Raw genomic sequence first — 22,771 nt, forward strand, 5'->3', positions numbered from 1 at the left:
GGGGAACACAGGCCTTTTGGCACATGTGTATAGGCCCACAGACTTTATTCAAATGGTTTCTCTGTGCTTTCCAAGATATACCCTCTGCTTAATATAAGGGAAGAGTTCTAGTTTTTATAATAATTTAATTGCAGAGATGTGTGCAGCTAGCAAGGGCAGACTTCAGGCTTATGGGATATTTATTTTTGCTAGAGCCCTGAGATACATCAACCAGAATTGTGTGTAAAAGACATACACTTGGATTTAAAGAATCTTGCACTCAGGTATTTGCCTTGAGTACCATGACTGAATGAAGCCTTACAGTCCTACAAAAATTCCAGTTCTGCTCACCCTAACCATTCTATTTTTCAGCATGGAGCCAGAATGAGGTTTAAGAGTCATTTTGCTGCTTCTGATGTTAAATAAATCTCAGTCAGAAAGCCCTTTTTGGTCTGCTACAAAGTCACTTACAAAGCTATCTTCTTCCCACTCTGGCCTACCTGTTAGCAGTTTTGTTTTGCCTGCAACAAGCAGAGTAGGAGAGGGATTCCCCCCCCCATCAATATGTTGTCATTTTAGGAAAAATGAGTTTTTATCTAACCACACCTTGGAAGGAACTTATTAATATTTTACCGAGGCCACTGTTTCTCCTTGTCTGTCAAAGGAACATATATCACCCCCATCAGATGTGTTTCTACAATCTGACCATCTTTAGTCTTGTCATACTGCATCATAACCTGGTTTCCACCCTCTGGTCCTACTGGCAGAATTAGTCGCCCTCCTGGTTTCAGCTCATTCAGTAACTGGTAAGACAAAAGAAGATTCACCAAGATTAACAAGATAAAGCAAAAAACAAAACACCCCTCCCCCCCACAACAGAACAAAATGGAGAAATTTCTATGTAACAAAGAGAAGCAAAATTAAGCTCCTTGGGTTCTGCAAGAAAAATAGAACATACCCATATGAGATGTGAAGGTGCCCCTGCCACCTCCCCCCGAAAAAAGCTCTTCCCCCATTTATTTCTGTATTATTTTTTTTAAAATGACTTATGCAGTATTTTCTTTTAGAATGATAAAATATTTAGGATGTTTATATATTGCTTCCCCCACCCTAAATTATTTCTCAGAGCTACGTATATTACAGGAGCAATTTTACGCAAGCCTGTGTACAGGATCAGAGCATTGCAGATCTTGGTTTTACTTTTTGTTGTTGTTGTTCTCTTAAGGGAATGAGGGCTTTATTTCTGCTCAATACTTTGGAGGTGTAGAAGAGACAAAATCATTTTCTTTGTTTTACAAGTGCTAGTGGTTTCTTCTCTTTTTACTTTCCCCCCCTCCCCTGCTCCACATAAGAAAGCAAAAATTTAAGAGTTCCGATGTTCCCTAAACTGGGATCTTGTTGCTCCATTTGTAACAATGTCCTTTGAAAAGGATTTAAACAAGAGGCTGAATGCCCATCTGTCACGGGTGCTTTGATTTTGTGTTTCTGCATGGCAGGGGGTTGGACTGGATGGCCCTTGTGTTCTCATCAACTCTATGATTCTATGTAAAATAATATCAATTTATAGATATTGTCTGCATAAACTGTACTTTTAACATTCAAAACATTATAAATTTATGTCAAGCCAAATTAGACATAACACCTGAGGAAGTAGGTTCAAGTCTACGAAAGCTCATGCTATTAGATTTTATGTTCCTAAAGTCACAAATTAATTTAGCATTTTTTAAAAAATCCTAAAATTTCTGGGGAAATAAACTGCAAAAAACAGATATCTCTCCCCCCCTTCCCGGTTTCAATTTTCCAGACATTTTTACATCTCTATAGATAACCTGCAAACTTGCTATTTATTTGTAATCTCATTTCTTCACATGAGATTTTTCTTGCTGAAGATTTCTACAAAGAACCACAATGAAGTATTTCTTTTTAACTCATATTGAAAGAACACTCATACTGAAAGGATCAGATTTCCAAATTCAGGAAATCTGTTTAAGAAAGTTTCATATATAATTCTTCCTATTTTTAAGCCATTTCAACCCTCTTTTCTTATAATTGCAACTGTAAGATGGTATCACATACTTTCCAATGCAGTCTTTTAGCTGCCTTAGATCCCTTGGCTGGAGAAAGGTGGGATAGTAAATGAATAAATACATCAACAAATAAATCTATCTTAAGGTTCTAGCCAGCAGTGAGGGACAAATGGAGGCAGACATATATCTTTCTTACCGCTTTTGGCACTGTCGGGGCAGCTGCTCCAACATGGATGGCATCATAAGGGGCTTCTTCAGGATACCCCTTCCTGCCATCCCCAACTGTGGAGAGAGAATGTGCAGTGAAGGTTCTTGTTCAGATGGCAGCTTCTCCTAAACAATTCTCCTCTGCCTCTCCTTTCACTTGATACCTACATGGAGGAGAGACTGGTATACATATTATATTAGCGCTGGGGTCTAAAACAGAGTATGGAAACCACAGGACGAGACCAGGATGAAAACAGAGGATGGAAACCACAGGATGAAACCTAACAAGGAAAAACACTGCTCTTTGATACTAAGCTTTTAGGTTAATCAGAATTATGAAAGGAAAGAAATCTGAAAGAAAAAATAGATTTATAGTTACTTTTTAGCTATTTCACAACTTGTAATGAAATCCTATGTACAGTTACTGGGAATTATCACTGGGCTAAATAAGCCTTACTTCCAAGTGTGCATACATAGGATTGCAGCCCTAGAAATGTATGTAGTTCTAAATGTGCAATCCTATTCATACTTGCTTGGCAATAAACCCCTGTAAAATCAACTGAACTTACTTCTATAACAAAATAGGAATTTGTTGCACTGAGTAAAAGAAGCAATTTAGTTTTCTCCAAATTTATAAATAAGATTAATGCTTACTTCCAAGTCCATATATTTCTAGTTTCACTGGAATGTACAATTAAGTATGCTTTGAATCCTAATTTTAGTATAGACATATGATGAAATAATACATCCCAGTTGGGGGGGGGGGCAGGCAGAACCATGCTGACTATCTGGGGGCTGTGAGGAAGAAGATGCTACAAGCTCTAATGCTACTTTGGACCTCTGCCTCCTTAGTGGGATTTCTCCTTGCAGGACTCAGCAGGTGTCTGTTGGGTTCAAAAAGCAAGTCCCTGTCTTTTGCCCTGCAGAAAGAAGGGCTTGTTATTTGCTTTGGCCACTCCTTTTATCATATGCCTGTCTATTTATTGTTCTGTTTTAATAGCTACTGTCCTACCAGCCTAAAACAGGAAGGATGTGTTTTCCAGAGAAGGGAGAGGAAACACAGTCTCAGGGAGCAGCCACTGGAGTCATACAGGGCAGAGGGAGATACAGAACAAGGAGACAATTAAAATATCAAAGAATAGGGTAACACAAGAGGGTGCTTGTTGTCCCCAAACTCTCCCAGCCCAAATAGCTTGAATAGTCTTGGTGACAGCCCTCCCTGCCCCCAGATTGAAAATACTGATGCTGAATGCCAGATCAGTGGATGAACAAATTGACCTGGCCTGTATTACAAAGACATGGTTGGATGAGGCGGGGTGTGTGTGTGTGTGTGTTCTAATCACTCTCAGCTTTGCCCACCAGGGCCCCATTCCCACTGAGCGATAAAGCGACAAATCTTGCTGCGAGTCAGACTCTGAGCGAGTTCCCGAGTCATATTCAAATCATGTCCATTGTTCCCATTACAAAAGGGAGCAAACGGACTCGGTTTTTCTTGACCCATGTTCTCGTTCCCATTGCTATTTCTCCGTTGTATTTTGACGCTGACTTTTTTGTTTTAATATTGTAATGGTTTAATTCTATTTTAATGTACTATTTTGCATGCTTTTAATTGTTCTGTTTTTTTAAATGTTGTGAGCCACCTTGAGTGCCAGTTTTGGGGAAAGGGTGTGACATTTATTTATGTATTTATTATTTCATTTAAAGGCCACCTTTCTCCCTGAAGGAACCCAAGGTGACTCACAGATTTACAGGTGATGATGATGATATAAAGAAAACAAAATTAGGAGGGATCAGCATAGGTCTGAAAATAATACAGGAAAAAGAAGCCTCAGGCTTCATATAGTAGATCATGGCAGTTAATCTATAACTGACTTTATGACATGGTAGAGGACTCATAATGAGAGGCATTAGTATATAGGGTAAACATTCGTGGTTCAATTTATCATTAATGGAATTTTATTATAAACATAGCATAGCAATGGTGAGGCGACATCTCGTAGTAACTCATTTGCCTATGTACCTTTGGCATAATTGCTAGAATAACATTCTCTATAGAAAGAGCTCTTACCTATAAGTTTTACTCGCCCAGAACTCAGCAAAGTTGGATCATCTTCTCTGACATTTCTGATGGATTCATGAACCAGCTCTTCGATGTGTTCAATGCCCACTGCTTTCCCTGTTGGCCCTACCTGTAACAGGAGACACATTCACTTCAGCATGGGTTACTACCACAAATTAATTAATTCAGAAAACAATTTCCCTTAGAATGATTTGCTGCTAGTATATGATTATTTATACACAATGGGTGGGATTCAACACTTCCATCCATGTCTACTAAGTAGCCCCCACAGGTCCTATGCCCTTAACCCCTGCTCCAGGCGTCTGGAAAATCACCCAGGGCAGGTTTTTGATCTTTAGTGCAGTATTTGATGTACACCAATTATATGTACAGCCAGTTTCAGAATACCTGGGGGTTAGCAAAATTACCCAGAAAATAAAGTCTAATTGCAATTATTTCTACAACTATACCTGTCAGGAATTCTTCAGAGATGCAGTGCACTAACTATGCAACTTCAATTATGTCATTCATTTTAGATGCCTGCTCCAATGGTGTACAACTCCAATTATGTAATTCGTCTATATGCCTGCTCAAAGTAAGTCTCACTGAGTTCACTGGGACTTACCCTCAGAAAAGTATATCTAGGATTGTGGCCTCTCTCTCCTTTAACACACGGCTAACAATGTGATTATAATGGAATAGATCAGATTTGTCTAGAGAAGGCCCATTCAATTCATTTTCAAGACTGTGTTACTTCAGTTGATCCTTTTTAATTTACCTAAATTTATATTTCACTGTAGCTAGATCCTTCTCTGTACAGATAACAGCATCAAATATAAGACTGGTTAGAAAAACAGTACAGTAGGCTCTCCTTATCCAAGAGTTTAAGCATCCACAGCTTGAAATATTTCAAAAAGTTATATACAGTGGTACCCCGGGATACGAATGCGCCGGGTTACGAATTTTTCGGGATACGAAAAAATCCCATAGGGATTTATTGCTTCGGCTTACGAAGGTTTCTTCGGGTTACGAAAAAACCGCGGCGCTATTTTCCGCCACCGGAGGGCAGCAGAGAGCTATTTTTCCATTAGCGCCTATGGGAATTCGGCTTACGAAGGTATTTCGGGTTACGAAATTAACCGCGGAACTGTACATGTTTTTCCCCCCTCACCACAGAATCCCACGAAATACATGGTGTATTCTGCTTACCATCCTAGCAAAGCAAGCTGTAAGATATCCACTTCCTGATCCTACATCCAGGGCTTATCAAATGAAAGGATAATGAAAAACAGTTCTCTTGATAGTATGAAATGACATTTGTTGTTTCTGCAGCATGCTCATGCCCTTGAGTTACTGAAGGACCAGTTGGTGGAAGGAGCAAAAGCCCTGGAGTCATACAGGGCAGAGGGAGATACAGAACAAGGAGACAATTATTCCAAATAGCAAACCTTGATTTTGTCATTTTGTATAAGGGACACCATTTCACTATGTCATTGTATTCAATGGGACTTGAGCATCCACAAATTTTGGTATCCACAGAGGATCCTGGAACCAAATCCCAGCAGATAACAAGAGCCCACTGTACATGTTTTTCCCCCCTCACCACAGAATCCCACGAAATACATGGTGTATTCTGCTTACCATCCTAGCAAAGCAAGTTGTAAGATATCCACTTCCTGATCCTACATCCAGGGCTTTTGCTCCTTCCACCAACTGGTCCTTCAGTAACTCAAGGGCATGAGCATGCTGCAGAAACAACAAATGTCATTTCATACTATCAAGAGAACTGTTTTTCATTATCCTTTCATTCAACAGTGACAAAAGTAATATAAGAAAACACTCTCACAATTCAACCCCTTGACTATGCTCCAGCTTTATAAAATCATGTATTCTAATTTTTACTTTAGAAATGCAAGCACAGGAGGAATTGAAGCAGCCACCAGCAGAAATTCAGATAAGAAACATCTGCAGCACAAATTTCTGAGCATTTTCAATTTGCAATAGTTATAAATACACCTTCTTGTTGACTTATACCACCTGCATCCATGTAGCACACAGGACTGCCTAGAAAATACTCAGTACAATAAGTAATTTGGTCATGTTGCTAGGACAGGACCCATAACCTAGTAGCAGGACACATGGCTTTCATGTATATGGTTCTGTTTTCAATCCTCTTGTATCTCCAGTTCAAAGGCACATATACAGCAAGTCCAGAGGAGGCAGCACCATGTCAGATGGGCAATGTCTGGTCTCAGTATAAGGCATTTTTACACATTCATGGCCTATGTGCATATTCTGCTGAACGCTATCTACTAACTGTGTTCATATAGCATTTAGTAGATGTTGTAATATGTCTTACCATATGAGGTGCACTTATTGTAGCCTTGTATCCTGAAAAGAAAACCACTGGTCAGTTGTTTTTTCATTATCAAAACCTGTATTAACTTGAGCACCTTCTGTTAACACAGTTAACTTCACAAATGCTCTACTCCCTCAGTGTCTCTATGTAATTCAAAGACTTGAGAGTTTCTGTTTTATACTACACTGTGTGAAAGGTATTTTGGCCCTGTGTAAAATTTCCAGGATGAACTTATGCAGCCCAGTTTTGGGGTTCCAAGAGCTAAAGCTACACACAAATAATAATCTTTGCCATTTCTTACCTATTGACTGAGGCGAATCCATATATGGGAAATACTTGATATAGTGAGCTCTGTCTGTAGCCAGCAACACATCAAAAACGTGCTGAGACTTAATCACACCATTTTCTAAAGAAACAGGGAATAAGAGGGCAGATAGTAGTTCAGTGGAGTCCAGCTCTTTTGGGACAGTTTGATAACTCATTCAGGTTAGTTGTTCCATTTCCACTATATATTAAAAAATACACTTAACAACTTTGTGTAAACCTAAATTATGGAGGTACCTGTTGTTATTTTGCCAGTTGTAAACAGGTCTACACAGCTATAGGAGGATAGAGCGGAGTAGATTCACACATTTTACCAGCTCAGACTTTGTTTACTGCAGATACATTGCTGAAACCCAACACTGAAACTCTGTGTTTCTCCAGCCCTTCTTCACCATCCTCCCAATGCTGTTAAAAAAATTCCAGCTAGATGGAGGGCTAGGAGAAAATGTGGGCTGGAGAGGGATAAAAAGATTTTTTAAAAGAAGCTTTGTTTTCAGAGGCTTTGTTAACTGAGGGCCTGTACAAACAGGCCAAAGTAAAGCTGCTTCAAGTCACTTTGGAGGTATGCTGTTTAAATGACATGTGCATCTTAAGAGGCCAGAAGCTGCACCAAAGCTGTGCTCCTTAGGATTGGAGCACATGTATCATTTAAACAGCATACCTCCAAAGTGACCTGAAGCAGCTTTATTTTGGTCTGTCTGTATGGACTCTGAATTATGCCTGCAATGTGCAATTCTAAAAGAGAATTAGACCAATTGATGTATTGTAAGACTATTAATAGCTACTAATGATGACTGCATATTATCTCCAGCATCACAGGTAGTAAGCCTCTCAATAATGGTTGCTGAGATACATGAATGGGAGGATGCTACTGTAATCATGTCTTGCTCAGAAGTAAATGCAGATTAACAGGATACTGGACTAGATAGGTGTTTGGTATGATCTCATATAGCTCTTATGTCATGGGCAGGGAAAGAGATAGGCATGCTAGTTGCAGTGAGCCAGCAGGCGTTTGGAAATGGCAGACTAGCTAATATGTAATTTTAGGAATATGCTGTTCTACTATTTCTTTTGGTTAAACTCAGTTTTATTTTTAAATGAAGGCTAGTAATTAACTCTGTACTATGTATCCCAGTATTTCAGTAACTGGTTTAAAAATGAGCCCTGGAGATCAGTTGCTGTTAGTACTCACTGTAAAGGTTGTTGAGCAATTCAGCATGCGTCTTCCCAGTTGAGGTCCACGCCATGGTTCTGGATAGCAGAAGTCCCATGAGCAAGGTAGCAATCAGCAGCATGTGTCTCATCACATAAAAATGTGCCAGGGATTCCCAGGCCTGACCAGCCAGTCGTGATGGAGCAAAGAGAAAAAGATGTTGTACAACAAGCTCATGTAACATCCAAAGGAAACCAAATCCTCCACATGCAGAAGCAGCCAAGATTAAGAATAGATGCACAGATGAAAAAACAACAACCAGGGAAACACATTGGTTGTCAAAATGAAATATTAATAGACTGTTTCACATTAATTTAGGTGCCATTTGTGCTACTTATTTTGGCATGAGTTATTTTTGTGTGAGAAGTACACATGGATTACTGTAACATATGTTATATAGGGGCTGCTGTTGAAGACAATATGAAAGAAGAAGCAAGTCCAAAACTTTGTGGCTAAAGTGGACAGACCAAACTAGACAGATTGTTTGAAACTGAAACACACTGAAAAAGTGGCTCCTGGTAAGTGCCATAGTTCAGTTCAAAGTGCTCATCTTAACCTGTAAACCCCTACTAGGGCTGAAATAACTACTTACTCTCAGATCCATTTGCCTATTTGCTTAGTTGTTTGAGGCCATTTTCTGAGTGACAGTACTGTAATTTGAAATACATCAGGCAGTGGCTGGAGTGAAATCTCTCAATGACAGCTGACTTTGAAATGCCCTTACCATAATTTAAGTGCTAGGGCTAAATGTTTTCTGCTCTCCTAGGCATATTTTGAACCAACACAGTGTAGGTGGACTACGACTGTGGAGACTAGGTTTTGATTCCATGCTTGGCCATGAAACCCACTGGGTGACCTTGGGCAAGTCACACTCTCTCGGCCTCAGAGGGTGGCAATGGCAAACCTCCCCTGAAGAAATCTTGCCAAGAAAACCCCAGGATAGGTTCATTGTAGGGTCACCATAAGTCGGAAATGACCCAAAGGCACACAGCAAGAAACAAATATTTATTTCTTGTACATTAATTGTTTCCTCTTAATAGCTGCCCCTTGACAATATGCTTCTGCTGGAGATGTGAGATATACTGTAAATAAACAAACAAAAAGGTGCGCTTTATTCCAATGTATCAGAAGTTGGTTAAAAACCATCCATGCAAGTTCTGTGAACATATCTGCAAAAAAAGGGGGCCTATTTTCAGTCTCATTCCAACTGCTACAGCCTTCTAGGTGTCTGAGATTATGGCAATGTGAGCTGGAAGCAATTACAATCCAAAGGCTCATTTGGGCTTTGAGGAGGAACATAGCAGTAAGTAGTCTCCCTTACAGCAACAGCAGCCAGCCCTAAGGGATGGTGAAAAAGTTTAAATGAATTACTATTCTTCTAGTACAGGTTGTGTCTCCCTTATCCAGAATGCGGAAGTCCGAAACATTCCAAAATTGTCCACATGGGTGGCTGAGACAGTGAGACCTTTGCTTTCAGATGGGTCAATGGACACAAACCGTTTCAAGCATAAACAGGATCTAAATAGTATGTATAAAGTTATCTGCAGGCAATGGCTAATTAAGTCTATGCAAGTATTCCAAATTCGGAAACACTTCTGGCCCCAAGCATTTTGGGTAAGTGAGACTCATCCTGTGTTTACGCACCATTCAGGGCTGCTAGCTGCAATTAAACCCAAGGGTCAAACACAATAAATGTCCAAAACAATCTGGTTTGGGACCACTTTAACTGCCCTGGCTCAATGCTAGGGAATTCTGGGGACTAGCTTTGTGAGATAGTTAGCCTTCTCTGTCTGAGTTTTGGTTTCACAACAAACCACAATTCCCAGGATTCCCAGAACCACGGCAATTAATGCAGACTGAACCTGCCTTATTTCTGCAGTGTGTTTTGGGCCTTAGTCTCATGGGCTCAAAACACACTGCAGAAATAATCCAGTTTGAGACCACTTTAACTGCCCTGGTTCAGTACTAGGGAATCCTGGGAATTGTAGTTTATTGTGACACCAGAGCTCTAACAGCGAAAGCTAAATGTCTCACAAAACTAAGCAGGAGACAAAGGCAGGGCCAGCCTAGCCAAGGGCTCCCCTTTCCCCAAACTGAGCTACTCCTCAAAGGAGTCAGGTAAAGAGGACTCACCTGCGCAGCCGCAGTAGCGACGTCGACGCTCACATTCTGCCCTTCCCGCTCCACCTGACGCTTCTTTTTAGTCGCTAGGAAGTAAGGGCAACGCGCACGCGCGCTGGGTAAATAAGACTTCTTGTTGTTTCGCGTCCTCCTGTTACGTAAAGGAGGGAAGTCGCAGGTAGAGCACTTCCGCCCGGACTCAATATGGCATCTTTAACGACACTTTAAACCACCATCCCACCCCAAAGAGGTAAGACTAAAAAGGAATAAGAATGATTTCCGGTTGTCGTTCGGCGGCCTCTGTATGAGTGGCTAAGCGAGAATGTAAGAGGCAGCCTTTGTTGTTGTTGTTGTTGTTGTTATTATTATTATTATTATATTTTATTATTGGTTATACCTGGTTTGATACCACTTTCACTTTAATAACCTGGTTTGACAGCACTTTAGACGCCACGGCTCCATGATGCTGGGGAATTCTGGGAATGGTCGCTGTTGTTTGTGGCACATAAATTACCATTCCCAGAATCCCCCAGCATGGAGCTGTGGCATTTAAAGTACTGTGAAATCCTATGGATGCAGCCTTAGCCTAGCCTCCATTATCGCTCTTTCCCCTCACACTGGAGGCCATTGAGAACCAGAAGTCTAAGGTGAGAACTATTGACCCTGTAGCCCTCTGCTTCCTCCTTCGCTGGTTGGGAATGACGTTTCCCTCCTGCCTATAGGAGCCGGCATCCGCGCCGTGTGTCCCCGCCCTATTCTCTGATTGGCTAAATGGGGGGCAAGACCCACCTTCTGTCAGACTCCGCCTCCTTCCAGCCAGTGCAGGAGGCGTCTTCCTTCCCTTCGTGGCCTCTTCAAAACAGAGGTGCTTCGGACGGTGCAGGTAGGCAGGGGGGGGGGCCGGGGGGGGGGGGGAGTGAGGAGAGCGATGGAATGTTGGCGGTTGCCCTGGAAACCCACCAAAGGCCTCCTTTCATCTCCATCTCCGGGGGCGGGGCTTAATGCTTTTGCCCCAGGGTTGCTTCCATTGTGCCAATGCTCCTCGGAAGACATGGCTCCGGAAGCCCCCTTTCGCTCTGGTCTGGAGAGTGTGTTCGTTACTCTTTATGCTGGATTGCAACTCCCATCATCCCCACCTGTGGGCGGGAGCGGGTCTTAAGGTAAAAGGATTTTATTGGCCCCTGTTACGCCAGTGCTCACCCAGGGAGTGTTTTCCAGGCGCCTTGGATTGCAGCTCCCATCATCCCCATCTCTGGGGGTGGGCAGCTTCATGTCAAGCGAGTCTAGTTCCCCTTTTTCAAAGACAGGGTTCCAGAAGCCCACTTTTGCTTTGAAGTGTGTTCATTACTCTGTAGGGAGGCTTTCCAGGCTTGCTGGATAGCAGCTCCCATCATCCCCATCTCAGGGGGGTTAAAATAAAAAGTGACTTATTGTCCCTGCTGATTCTTCCTTCCTGTGTGTAAATAGTGCCATATGGCTTCATAAAACTCCCCACTCAGAGCATGAATGCTGAGTAGAGAATGGGTCATCGATCTGAATATAAAGTCGCTGACTATTTCCTAACCCTGCAGGTGAACAGACCTCCAGCCGCATCATGTAATTTTGTTCTATACTGTACTTGTTTATAAGGCAACTTAGGCTGCATCCACACTGCAGAAATCATCTGGTTTGACACTACTTTAACTGCCCTGGCTCAATGCTACGGAATTCTTTGTTAAACTACAATTCCCAGAATTCCATAGCATTGAGCCAGGGCAGCTAAAGCGGTGTCAAACCGGATTATTTCTGCAGTATGGATGCAGCCTTATTTCTTGTAACTGTCTTGCTTGTAACATCCAAGTGCTGGTTGAAACTGTATGGGATGGAAGGGGTAGAGGTTGTGCCCTATGCCGCCCCCCCAATACATATATGCTTGGAAACAGGGATGGGCAAGATTGTCAAACTTCAGAAACAAGCAAGGTTTTGAAGGAGGCAGAGAGAAACTACTGGTCTCTGCAGCAAGACAGATGCAAACTGCTAGGTCAAAACATTTATGTGTCTGGATTGTAGCAGACACCCAGAAGCCAACTGAGTGATTAAACTTCTCTTTGGAACAACAGTCTCCCTGACTTCTCATCTTTGTGGTTTCAAAGAAAAAAGTACTGTGTGTAAAAGCGTGCACTGAATGATGCAACTCATAAACCAACACTTGCCTGTTTTTCAGGATTTCATCATTATGATCATGATTGAAAGTATTGACCCCATAGTCACTATTTCCAGCCAGGAGTTGTGGGCTGAAATATGTTCCTCCTTGCCACATCCAGACCAGAATGAAGACACTAGCAACACATTTGCGGATTCCTTCACAGATTGTTATGTTCAGAACGATGTAATGGACACCTCTTTCCAAGCAGCAGACCTGAAGCCCTGGGCACCACTAAAGGACTCTGAGATTTATTTGGCATCTTTAGGTCAGTATTCCAGAATTCCTAGTTTGGGGGATTAGTTACCAGCAGTGCTCTAACCTTTTGCATCATGCAGAGAGCATATGGTTATTAGTGGAACTGTAATTTATTACTTGGAAAAATGTTCCTATTGAAGTGTGGGAAAGTTTTTTGTACTGCTAATCTCAAAATATCTCAGCCAGCATGGCCATTGACATTGCTTTCTGGAAGCTGTAATCCAAAAAAGGTAAATTTTCTAAGCATTGGCTTCTATAAATTTGTTTGTGAACACCACCAACATGTATTCATGTATTGAAAAAACTGGTTGTGCACAACTAAAAACATAAGGTTGCATTGAAAAAACTGCTTTCCTTCAAGGTTAATCCTGATAAAAGTCAGTCTGCCCCATAAATGGGTGAACATGTTTTAAGAGTTTTATTGTGTGTGCGCACGCATGCAAGAAAGAGGGGGGCATATTAATTGCATTATATATTATATATTGTGTGTTTCTGGATATTTTGAGACTTCAGAAAGATTACTTGTTGTTTCCGAGAATGTTAGTATGATGAAAGTAAGACTAACATTTTTCTGTTTCTGACATTTAATGTACAATTTAAGAGAAAAAAGAGAAAATCATTGCATTTTTATGTAATGATATATTATATTAGCCTCCCTGATAACTAACATTCAAAGAGAATACAATTAATCTGTTACTGAATAAGAAAAAGAAGCTCTCTCTTCTCTAAATGCAACAGGATTTCCAGAGCATAAAAATGCATAATCGTAAGCCATGCTGAAAAATAAGATAAAATAAAATGCACTTCTTCCATGAAGTATAAATGTGGCTTTGATCCAGAAGTATTTTAGATGTTTAATATGGGTTTTTGGAATGTGAACGCTAGTGGACAATGAAGATGACAGAGAATTTTTTCACTGAGCTTTGGTGCACAGGTTCTTTTTCATCTGTTGTTCTCCATCAAAATCAGGCATAAAGAAGAACTTCTGGACATCACAATATCTTAAAATGGATGCCTGAAACAGAGAGGTTGGATTAAAAATCCTTGAAATAAATTTATCTGCTTGCTTTTATTCTGAAATAGGGAGATATTTTTCCTTTCTTTGTTTGGTTCTTTCCCTAGAGAGAAGATTAATGAGAATAAAGGGTATGTCTCAGGAAGTGACCTCCAAGGATATGCTGCACACTCTTTCTCAAGCAAAGAGAGAATGCTGGGACAGGTTTCTGCAGGAGAAATCTGAATCTGACTTTTATATGGAGGGAACTGAATCGGATGAGAGGTAATAACCTACTATAGCTGCATTGACCCCAACTCCCTGATCTGCAAGCAACCTATCCTCTTTTTCTTTTCTGAAATTTTATCAAGTGGTCTTAATAACTTGGAAAAGTTACTTTTTGGATTACAACTCCCTGAATTCCTGCAGTGCCTTCCAGGCTTATAGAAATAATAAATATTATGGGGTTTCCTGAGGTTTAATTTAAGATGTGCTTGGCCCAATTTTAGCCCTAGGATTCAGCCCTACATGTGGTAGAGGGAAGCTTTTGCCTTCAAGTCATCTCACTCAGCTTGGCCTGTGGTAAGAGATTGTGGGAGTCGTAGGTTAAAACATCTGGAGGATGAAAGGTTTCTTTTGCTTTTGTAGTGGAGTCCCTGCTGAGTAACCATGGCATATTTGCAGTTTCACTTCCAGCCATCTGCAGTTAGAAAATAAAATGAATTGTCAGGGTTTCATTGTCTTTTCAAGATTTCTAAACTCTGGGAGATCTAGCAATAATGTATGAGTGCTTTAGGGTTTATATTGACTTATTGTAGCCCCCCCCCCCCCTCCAGTTCAGAGACCAGTTCAAAAGCTTTGCCTTAGCTGACTTGAATGTTCTGAAACTAGTTCAAGATTGTTTCATTTGGGCTGGCATTTTGTATCTGGAGCCTCTTTTAATTGACTGCTTATTATTTCAGTCTGCTTTCTCTCTGGTTTTAAACCTGACACCTGCTTGTGTGAGATTGTTTGGTACAAATGGGATTACATGGATTGAGTAGAACCTGCTTGCTAATTTTCAGATTACTTTTTCACAACTTGAGGGCTTTTGTTCAAGGAAGCTGAAATAATGAGCAAACTGACATCTTCCATATCACCAAGCTTTGCTCTGCAGTATGTTTGATTTTCCTATAGAGTAGCTATCTTCTTCTTGACAGGAAAGCCTATTGAAGACATGAATTCCCTTTGCTTTAAGCAGCACATTTTCTTTTCTTGTCCTGTTACTCAACTCTTGGAAATTTACCTTTTGGACTACAACTCTCAGAATCCCTCAGCTAGAAGGCCAAGGGATTCTAAGGGTTCTGATATATTAAAAAATAACTTTTCTAATATCAGCATTTTTTATGGGTGCACTCTGCCCCGAGACAAGATTGCATTTACTTGCTATCTTCTTATTATAAACACAGTATATGAAACCAAACATGAAATTCTCAGTCAATTGATTTGGAACATTTTTGAAAATTAATTAAATGGGACTCTTCTTGTTTTAACAATTGATTACCTGTAAATGAGAAATATGTACTTAGGAAAAGAGGAAGCTGTTAGAATATGGAGAAATAGAATGATTCACAATTGGCAAGAGGGTCAAGCAAGGCTGCATATTTTCACCCTATTTCTTCAACTTGTATGCAGAAAATACCATATGAAGAGCAGGTTTAGACTGAGAAGGCGGAGCAGTAAATACAGGAAGACGAAACCTCAACAATCTAAGATATGTGGATGATACCATGCTACTTGCAGAAAACATCATGGACTTGGAACAATTACTAAGGAAAGTCAAGGAAGAAAGCACAAAGACAGGCTTGCTGCTGGACATAAAGAAAACAAAAATGATAACTGCTGAGGAGCTACATAAATTCAACCTAGGTAACGAAGAAATCAAAATAGTTAAAGATTTCCCATCAGAACGGAAACTGTAGTCAAGAAATAAGACTAGGAATAGGAAGGGCAGCCATGAAAGAACTAGGTAAGATCCTAAGGATCAAAGATATACAACTAGACACTAAAGTCAGAATCATCCAAGCCATTGTATTCCCCATCACAAAATACATATGTGAGAGGTGGACGGTGAAGAAGGCCAACAGAAAGAAAATAGCATTTGACTACATTTGAGATGTGGTGCTGGAGAAGAGTGCGGATAATATTGTGGACGGCCAGAGAGACAAACAAATGGGTCCTTGAACACATCATCCTTGAACTGTCCCTGAAAGCGAAGATGGTTAAATTCAGGCTGTCATACTTTGGCCACATCATGGGAAGGCAAGACTCTTTAGAAAAGACAACGATGCTAGGAAAGGTACAGGAAAGCAGAAAGAGAAGAAGGCTACATGCCAGATGACTAAACTTAATTAGGGAGGTCACAGGCCTGAATTTACAAGACCTAAGCAGAGCAGTGGAGGATACCTGGGGCTTGGAGATGTCTGATCCACAGGGCCACCATGCGTAGAGGCTGACTCAAGGGCTAAAAACAACAACAAAGCAAATAAATGAACACTAATGATATCCAATTATATCTTTTAATATTCTCACTGCTTCTCCCTCTTTAGATTTATTACACATGCGCTGAATTATTACTTCTGTTTATAACCTTGCAGTTTTACAATTAATTCCTCTGGGTGTGGGTGTATGTTTATGAGAGAGAGAAAGAGAGAGAGATTCAAAGGCAAACCAACAGCACTTCTCTTGGGTCCAAGAAGGATGCAGTTAATCACTGGAGACATATATAGTGTGCCTTTCCTACCTGTGGGGGATCCATTCCATACCCTCCAGTGGATAACAAAAATGTGGGACCTTGAGTCCTGTTCGTTTCACTGGGAGCATGCTCCCACTCATGTCACTATGGGCTTGTGTGCCCATTGAAAAAGCCGGGGCTTGCCATCCGTGGAAGCTCAAACCACAGATGGCAATTCCGTGATTGGCACGGCCGCACTGTATATACACACACATACACACACGAATAACAAACAGTTCCTGTGTGCGCAGGTCTATGGTTGTTTTGCCCACGTGCTGCAGATGACATCCTGCATGCCTGTAATCAATCACATAGATAAGATTGCAGGACTGGCAGGTAATGTGTTGTTTAGTAGGTCCTGCCAGTCACTATGCTCTTACAAGTGACAGTCTGCTTAAGGCATTTACAGATTACACAACTCTTTAAATCACAAGGATGAGCTCCTGGATTGCTGACTGGTGTTTTTAGGACAGTTTTTACAGCAATTGGCTTAGATTTGGTAGCTAGTGGAAAGCTATACTAGCAGGTTGTTCTGAGTTTGTTAAGAATTGATAGTTTTCTCTAATTAGTGAGGAGGTGCTGGATGGAAATCTACCACAAATGGATTCTGTAGTTGAATGTTAGTTGACTCATGTTTTTATCACATGAGAAAAGAAAGCTGAAATGGAGCATTAGAGTAGTGGCTTTCTCTGTGCCTCTCCACATGCCTGGTTTTGTTCTCTTCTATTTTCTTTTTATTTATTCTATTTATTAATGATTCCTACTTCTCTCTATTTTAATCAGTTTTTTTCTTCCTGTTTTCAGCACTTTGGATCACTTGAAGCGTTGGTTGCAGCCTGATAAAGTTGCTGTCAGCAGTGAGGAAATACAGTATCTGATTCCCCTTGAAACCCGTATTGAGAAGCAAGAGACTGAAGAAGAAGCCATGGCTGTAGAACAGTAAAATGCAGTCAAACTTGCCCCCAAGCCAGGGGCTGCCACAGTTTACTGGTATGTTAAATGGCAAGAGGAGGGAAGTGCCAACAATTGGTTGAGGTAGACCCCTCAATATTTTTGTTTTCCCCATCCTCCACTGTATTTTCTAGCTTATAGTGGCTGTTCCAGTTTGAAGTTATAGAATTATAGAATTATATTGTCACAGATTGAAAGTTAGACATGTAATCTGTGAAGATGATTGCACGTAAAGGCAATGAATGCATACTTGATATAGACTGAAATAGAATATGCAAGTTAAAGAGTCAGCTAATTCACTTTGATTATCTCCTTTTATTAACTGTCCATGTCGGCATCATTCCGAGATCATTTTTGTAGTAGTGATTCTGAAGGACTTAACATCTATAATGGATGCTTTATACCATCTTCGTTTGCATTATCAGCTGGCACAATGCAGCCCCAAAATGTACAGAAAGCTGAGCTTCCAGTTTCTGTTGTAGGAAAACATTTTATCATTCCTTTTTTCCCTTCTAACATGACAGGAGAACTGCTGATCTGTGGGCCCGCCGAAGTTCACCTACAATCCGGGTAATTCTCCTTCCCAGCTACCTGGGAGGAGAACACCTGTCTTGACCTCATAGATGGCAGGGATCTCCTGTTCTATAGTTTCAGCTGAGCCTTGCAGGCACCAGTTGAGTCCTGAGGTAGGGACTCAGCTAGTTCCTGAGACCACTTTGCTGTTTACCATCCCTGTGGTGAGTAGGGGGAGGATCAAAGCCAAGCCAAGTAGAGAAACTCCAGCTTGTACTTGAGCCAAACTCTCTGACAACATCCAACCTGGAGATCATCAGCTATGTAAATACAGTTTAACAGCATATAATTTTGAATAGATAATGAAACTACATGTGACATGGAGTTGTGAGCTTCTTTTCCTCAACTTTCGTATATTTTCCGTGATGAAGTGAAAAGCAACCGAGTGTGTGTTTTGAATTTTCCTGTTACCATTATTTTTAGTTGTATAGCAAAGCATTGGGGCCACAATCGGATAGTTTCAGCCTTAGAAAAACAAAGCACTTCCTAGGGAGGGGGAAAATTGCTCTTTGTGTTAATATTGTTTTTGTTCTCAGAAAGGAATGGTCTTTGAATCCAGCACTAGTACTTCATGCAGTTGTTTATTCATCACTTTGAACTTAAATTGCTCGGAAATGGATGTACTTTGCTTTGTAATTCATTTTATCTAGCTACTATTTAATGTTACAGTCTTACCAAGAATCTTTCATGTACCTGTTTTCTTTTTTGTACTCCATTATTCTTTCCAGAAGCAAAGGGCAGTATATTCTAGCAATAGCAAGTACATTTCTATTCCACTTATATTCTGGTGGTGGGGGGGAAGGGAATCTGGGACACAAACTGCTTCAGTGAATTGGAACAAACAAAACAAAAAATAAGTTGAAATAGAACAAAGTGAGCTACAGTAGGGCAGTTTGTTTCATTAACACGATATCCATCTCATGATGTATTCCCTCCTGTTCCAGTGATTTGAGGTGAAGATGTTTGTTCATACCTTGACTTCAGCATCTCTATTTCTTCCACTCATTCTCCTCCTTTACTGCTCCTGCAATGCCTACTATGTCCTGCTTGAGTGCTCCTTCTTTTCCACTTTTATGAAAACTGAAATTGTTATAAACCAGTCTGCTTTGACTTGTGGAAGCTTAACCTGAATATCATCCTTTGTCATCAGAGAAGCTGTCATTGGGCTACATCTGGGCAGCTACATGGTCATGTCATTGGTCATAGGAAATAGACAAGTGATGTAAAAAATAATTTCTGAAGTGACATCAAGCAACAGGACCCACATGAAAAAATGTCATTGTCATTGGGAGGCAAGGCTTTGATAAAATGCTTTAACATCACCTAAAATTTGAGTCTGGAGAAAATATTTGCCATATTACAGTTAAAGTGTACATGTAGAAAAATGAGATTCTGAAGGGGTTTTTTTTGGTGTGTGTGTGTGTGTGTGTGTGAGAGAGAGAGAGAACACCTGCCATGATTGTCCCCTCTCTGAGACTGCAGAGTGATACTGGTTTACTGCAGTTATCAGTAAATAACAGACAAGTTTGTTGGACAAAATGTTCCAAAATAAGGGATGTTTGTATTATTTCACTTTGATTCTATGTTTAGTTGAAATGCTTCCTGTTCTCATGAGCTATTATAGATTGTGAAATGAGTATTTTGCTGTTGTATTGCTGTGTAATCTATGTATTGTCTATTTGTATAGTTGATGCCCTTCAAGAAATTTGTTTCAAAATAACCTTTGTCTAAATTCAGCAAAGCCAAAAACAAACAAACAAACAAAAAACTGTATAAGATGTACCTGGTATTTCCTCCTCATTTCATATTAGAACTGAAGATAATAGTTAAGAACTGTGACTTAAAAGTTTGATCTTGAAATATGTTTCTTCTTTCAGTTGTTGTAAAACTGATAAGGAACTTAACAGAGTTGAAATGAAGGGTTCACAAAAATGCTGTGTCATATACTCAACATGTTGAGTCCTGTCTTGGGAGAAAGGCAGGATATAAATAAAATATATGCACACAAGTAGAGCTATTTCAAGCAGAACAAAAACCCTACTTCCCTCTTGTTTGGAGTTCAATTTCCCATGAAAGTATAATAAAATTAAGTGATGTTATTGCATTCAAGTTGATATTTTCCCTGTTCCAGAACAGCTCTTAATGTTTTTGTCTGAATACAGTGACTTCAGTATATGGAGCATTACACACACAAGATTCCTTTCTATGCAATCACAACTGACATCAGGACTTAAAGGAAAGATTTGAGGCCAGGGAATGGTTAGTTGAAAAAGGTTCAGAATAGGTTTAGTAATTTTGAAGGCTGTAGTCTTCAAAGTTCCGTTTATTCTAGAAAGTGGAATACAGTAGTACCACCTACTTGCTTAATATGAGAGCACAGTGTTTGAATGTTGGACCGGGACTATAGAGTATCAGGATCTCAATCCCTGCTCAGCTATGGACACCCAAGTTACATTCTCTCAGCTGAAGAAGATGGTAAGGCACCCACCCACCTTTTGAATAAATCTTGCCAAGAATACTAGGGTAGGGTTGCCAGAAGTTGGTTTACATGAAGGATCATAAAAACAGGCTGCTTTGTGGCAACCTTTACCACCCCCCCCCCACTTTTATTTATTTCAGTTCCACAAGGAATACTAAATCAACAACAAAAAAATGTTCAAACAGGCTTTGTTAACAGAAAAACACACATATGAAATGCTTAACAGCCATTTCCATTAGGGTAGTTATCTGGATGGAGTTGGGTGGTAAGAAAGAACACAGTTCACTGAAGGAGCCTTTCATGATGGGGTTGGGTTCAAGCAGAAAGTGCCTATATATGTCAGCAGTTCCTGATGGTGGTCTGGGCAAATGTGACATAGTGGTAACAAGAGTTGACCAGTCCTCACAAAAGGAGTGGTTTCTTTCATCCATTACAGGAATTGATGGTGTAGGAAAGTATTTCAAGTAACCATGTATTCCAAACATTTTTCCAGAGTTAAATCTCCCGACGTATAGTGGTCAACTTCAAGTCACATGCTCTCAGCCTCAGGAGAAGGCAATGACAAACCACCTTCGAGCAAATCTTGCCAAGAAAACATGATAGGTTTCACTTTAGGTTCACTATAAATTGGGAACAACTTGAAGACACACAACAACAAGGAGAAAAGGGGTGAGACTTTGCTTTTGTGTCAGGGTGCATCCACACTAGAAATAATGCAGCTTGACAGCACTTTAACTGCCATGGTTCTATCCTACAGAATCCTGGGATTTGTAGTTTTGTGAGGCACCAGCACTCTGACAGGAAAGATTAAAAATCTTATAAAACTGCAAATACCAGGATTTCATAGAATGGAGCTACAGCACTTAAAGTAGTATCAAATTGCATTATTTCCACAGTGTAGATGCACCCTCATTTATTCGGCAGAAGACAAAAGAAGGCAGGTAAATCTCTAGTACTGGCATTGAAGATATTGGCAGCCTTCTTCAATTTGCTGGGTTGTAATATAGCTTGATATCGCTGGCTGGGGATGTTTGGGGTTGTAATTCAACTTATCAGGAGGGTGATAGGTTAGGGAAACCTGATGCATAGCTCTGCAGTCTAGGATACAAACTAATGTGATGACATGGTTATGTCCCTAGTTCTTGCTCAGTTAAAATGGCATCTCCATGAATGAAGTAATTTTCCACTTTCTGATACCTTTATTGTTTCTCTCACCCGGTGTTGACATACAATATTCACTGGCTCTCAAATCAAACCATTTCCTCCGGCTTTCATGGGTTAAACTTAGAATAAAAGGGTTGTCTTTTGTTTTGTTCCATTTTTTCCTTTGCTGTTTGCTGCTCCAGAGACTAGGATGTGCATTTCAGCCCTGTTTCTAACCTGTGTTGACATACAATATTCATTAGCTCTCAAGTCAAACCATCATTTCTTCTGTCTTTTGTTCCAATTTTTATCTTTTAACCCCATTCCCCCCTCCACCCTTTTTACATATGGTCTGCACCCCAGTTTAGTCTCAAATTTGGTCCAGCACCACACTGCAGACAGTGGGCATGTTGATATTTTGTTTTTTGTCTCAGAACTGGGGGGCAGGGGAGTTCCTGTCTGGGAAAGAGCAAACACCCACCCATCTCATCCATCGTATTTGTCTCAGATTGGTGAGGTGAGGAAAGAAGTGCATGTTCCACAAAAAGGACAAGTGGGGGGCAAATACAACAGCAATGCTCTTCTGCGGTAATCTAGGGGATGATTGGTTTGGGGGACATCCTTTGTTGTCGCTGCTGCTGCTTCTGGCAAGTCAGATTTCAAAGCTTTCATTACAGCATTTGCAAGGATCTGGAGATATTGCTACAGCCATGCCTCACATCTAGTGTTTGATGGATGATGGAGGGCCAGGGACCCTTAATGGGCGCTCTCACACTGGAAGAAAATCTTTACTCCTTTCCAGGATTTGACAGGTGCCCAAGTAGGTTGTGGAGATACAGAACTGCATGAGTACATTACATGAGTACAACAGGCAGTTTGATGTTGGATGCCACCCAATGTCACCTGCTTTCCTTGTCTCTTCCCTTGGATGTGCTATGCTGGAGATTCCTGTCACTGATCCTGGTTCTGCCTTGCACTGCTTCCTGTGAGTAGAGTATCTCGTGGCCCATAACTTTCTCCTGACCTGGAAACCAGTTCCCTGCAGTGCATATCTGCCTGATTGCTTCCAATCCTGACTATCTGGTCCATCTGGTTTGTCCACCTCCTGCCATCCCTTTGTTGAGACTTT

General features: G+C 40.7%; 2 protein-coding genes across 5 annotated transcripts; one reads left to right on the plus strand and one right to left on the minus strand.

Moving 5' to 3' along the window:
• Positions 1 to 608: 608 nt before the first annotated feature.
• Positions 609 to 10,458, minus strand: LOC121932836 (protein-L-isoaspartate(D-aspartate) O-methyltransferase-like). Its single transcript, XM_042471851.1, has 8 exons — positions 10,302 to 10,458; positions 8,148 to 8,289; positions 6,933 to 7,037; positions 6,632 to 6,663; positions 5,914 to 6,018; positions 4,282 to 4,402; positions 2,203 to 2,288; positions 609 to 782 (listed from the first exon to the last, which is right to left on the minus strand). Exons 2-8 carry the CDS (start codon positions 8,257 to 8,259, stop codon positions 609 to 611), a joined length of 735 nt encoding a protein of 244 aa, XP_042327785.1. The 5' UTR covers positions 8,260 to 8,289; positions 10,302 to 10,458.
• A 57-nt stretch (positions 10,459 to 10,515) lies between these two features.
• Positions 10,516 to 20,124, plus strand: CCDC32 (coiled-coil domain containing 32). Of its 4 annotated transcripts, XM_042471861.1 has the most exons (5): positions 11,304 to 11,449; positions 12,493 to 12,739; positions 13,852 to 14,008; positions 17,301 to 17,486; positions 17,972 to 20,124. In XM_042471861.1, exons 1-4 carry the CDS (start codon positions 11,396 to 11,398, stop codon positions 17,437 to 17,439), a joined length of 597 nt encoding a protein of 198 aa, XP_042327795.1. In that variant the 5' UTR covers positions 11,304 to 11,395; the 3' UTR covers positions 17,440 to 17,486; positions 17,972 to 20,124. The 4 variants fall into 4 exon arrangements, with proteins under 4 accessions (XP_042327820.1, XP_042327813.1, XP_042327803.1 ...); XM_042471886.1 differs by lacking the exon at positions 11,304 to 11,449 and adding an exon at positions 10,516 to 10,539 and having other exon boundaries at positions 17,301 to 20,124; XM_042471879.1 differs by lacking the exon at positions 11,304 to 11,449 and adding an exon at positions 11,029 to 11,172 and having other exon boundaries at positions 17,301 to 20,124.
• The last annotated feature ends 2,647 nt before the right edge of the window (positions 20,125 to 22,771 follow it).

Source organism: Sceloporus undulatus, chromosome 1 (genome assembly GCF_019175285.1).
Source record: "Sceloporus undulatus isolate JIND9_A2432 ecotype Alabama chromosome 1, SceUnd_v1.1, whole genome shotgun sequence".
Lineage (NCBI taxonomy): Eukaryota > Metazoa > Chordata > Lepidosauria > Squamata > Phrynosomatidae > Sceloporus > Sceloporus undulatus.

Excerpts from the sequence above, each read along its gene's own strand:
- LOC121932836 (XM_042471851.1), bottom strand. The coding sequence starts at position 8,259 with ATGAGACACATGCTGCTGATTGCTACCTTGCTCATGGGACTTCTGCTA. Across the intron at positions 6,019-6,631 it reads CAATAAGTGCACCTCATATG|CATGCTCATGCCCTTGAGTT; the intron begins GTAAGACATATT and ends TTGTTTCTGCAG. Across the intron at positions 4,403-5,913 it reads CAACTTGCTTTGCTAGGATG|GTAGGGCCAACAGGGAAAGC; the intron begins GTAAGCAGAATA and ends CTCCTGTTACAG.
- CCDC32 (XM_042471861.1), top strand. The coding sequence starts at position 11,396 with ATGCTGGATTGCAACTCCCATCATCCCCACCTGTGGGCGGGAGCGGGT. Across the intron at positions 12,740-13,851 it reads GATTTATTTGGCATCTTTAG|AGAGAAGATTAATGAGAATA; the intron begins GTCAGTATTCCA and ends TTCTTTCCCTAG. Across the intron at positions 14,009-17,300 it reads GGAACTGAATCGGATGAGAG|CACTTTGGATCACTTGAAGC; the intron begins GTAATAACCTAC and ends TCCTGTTTTCAG.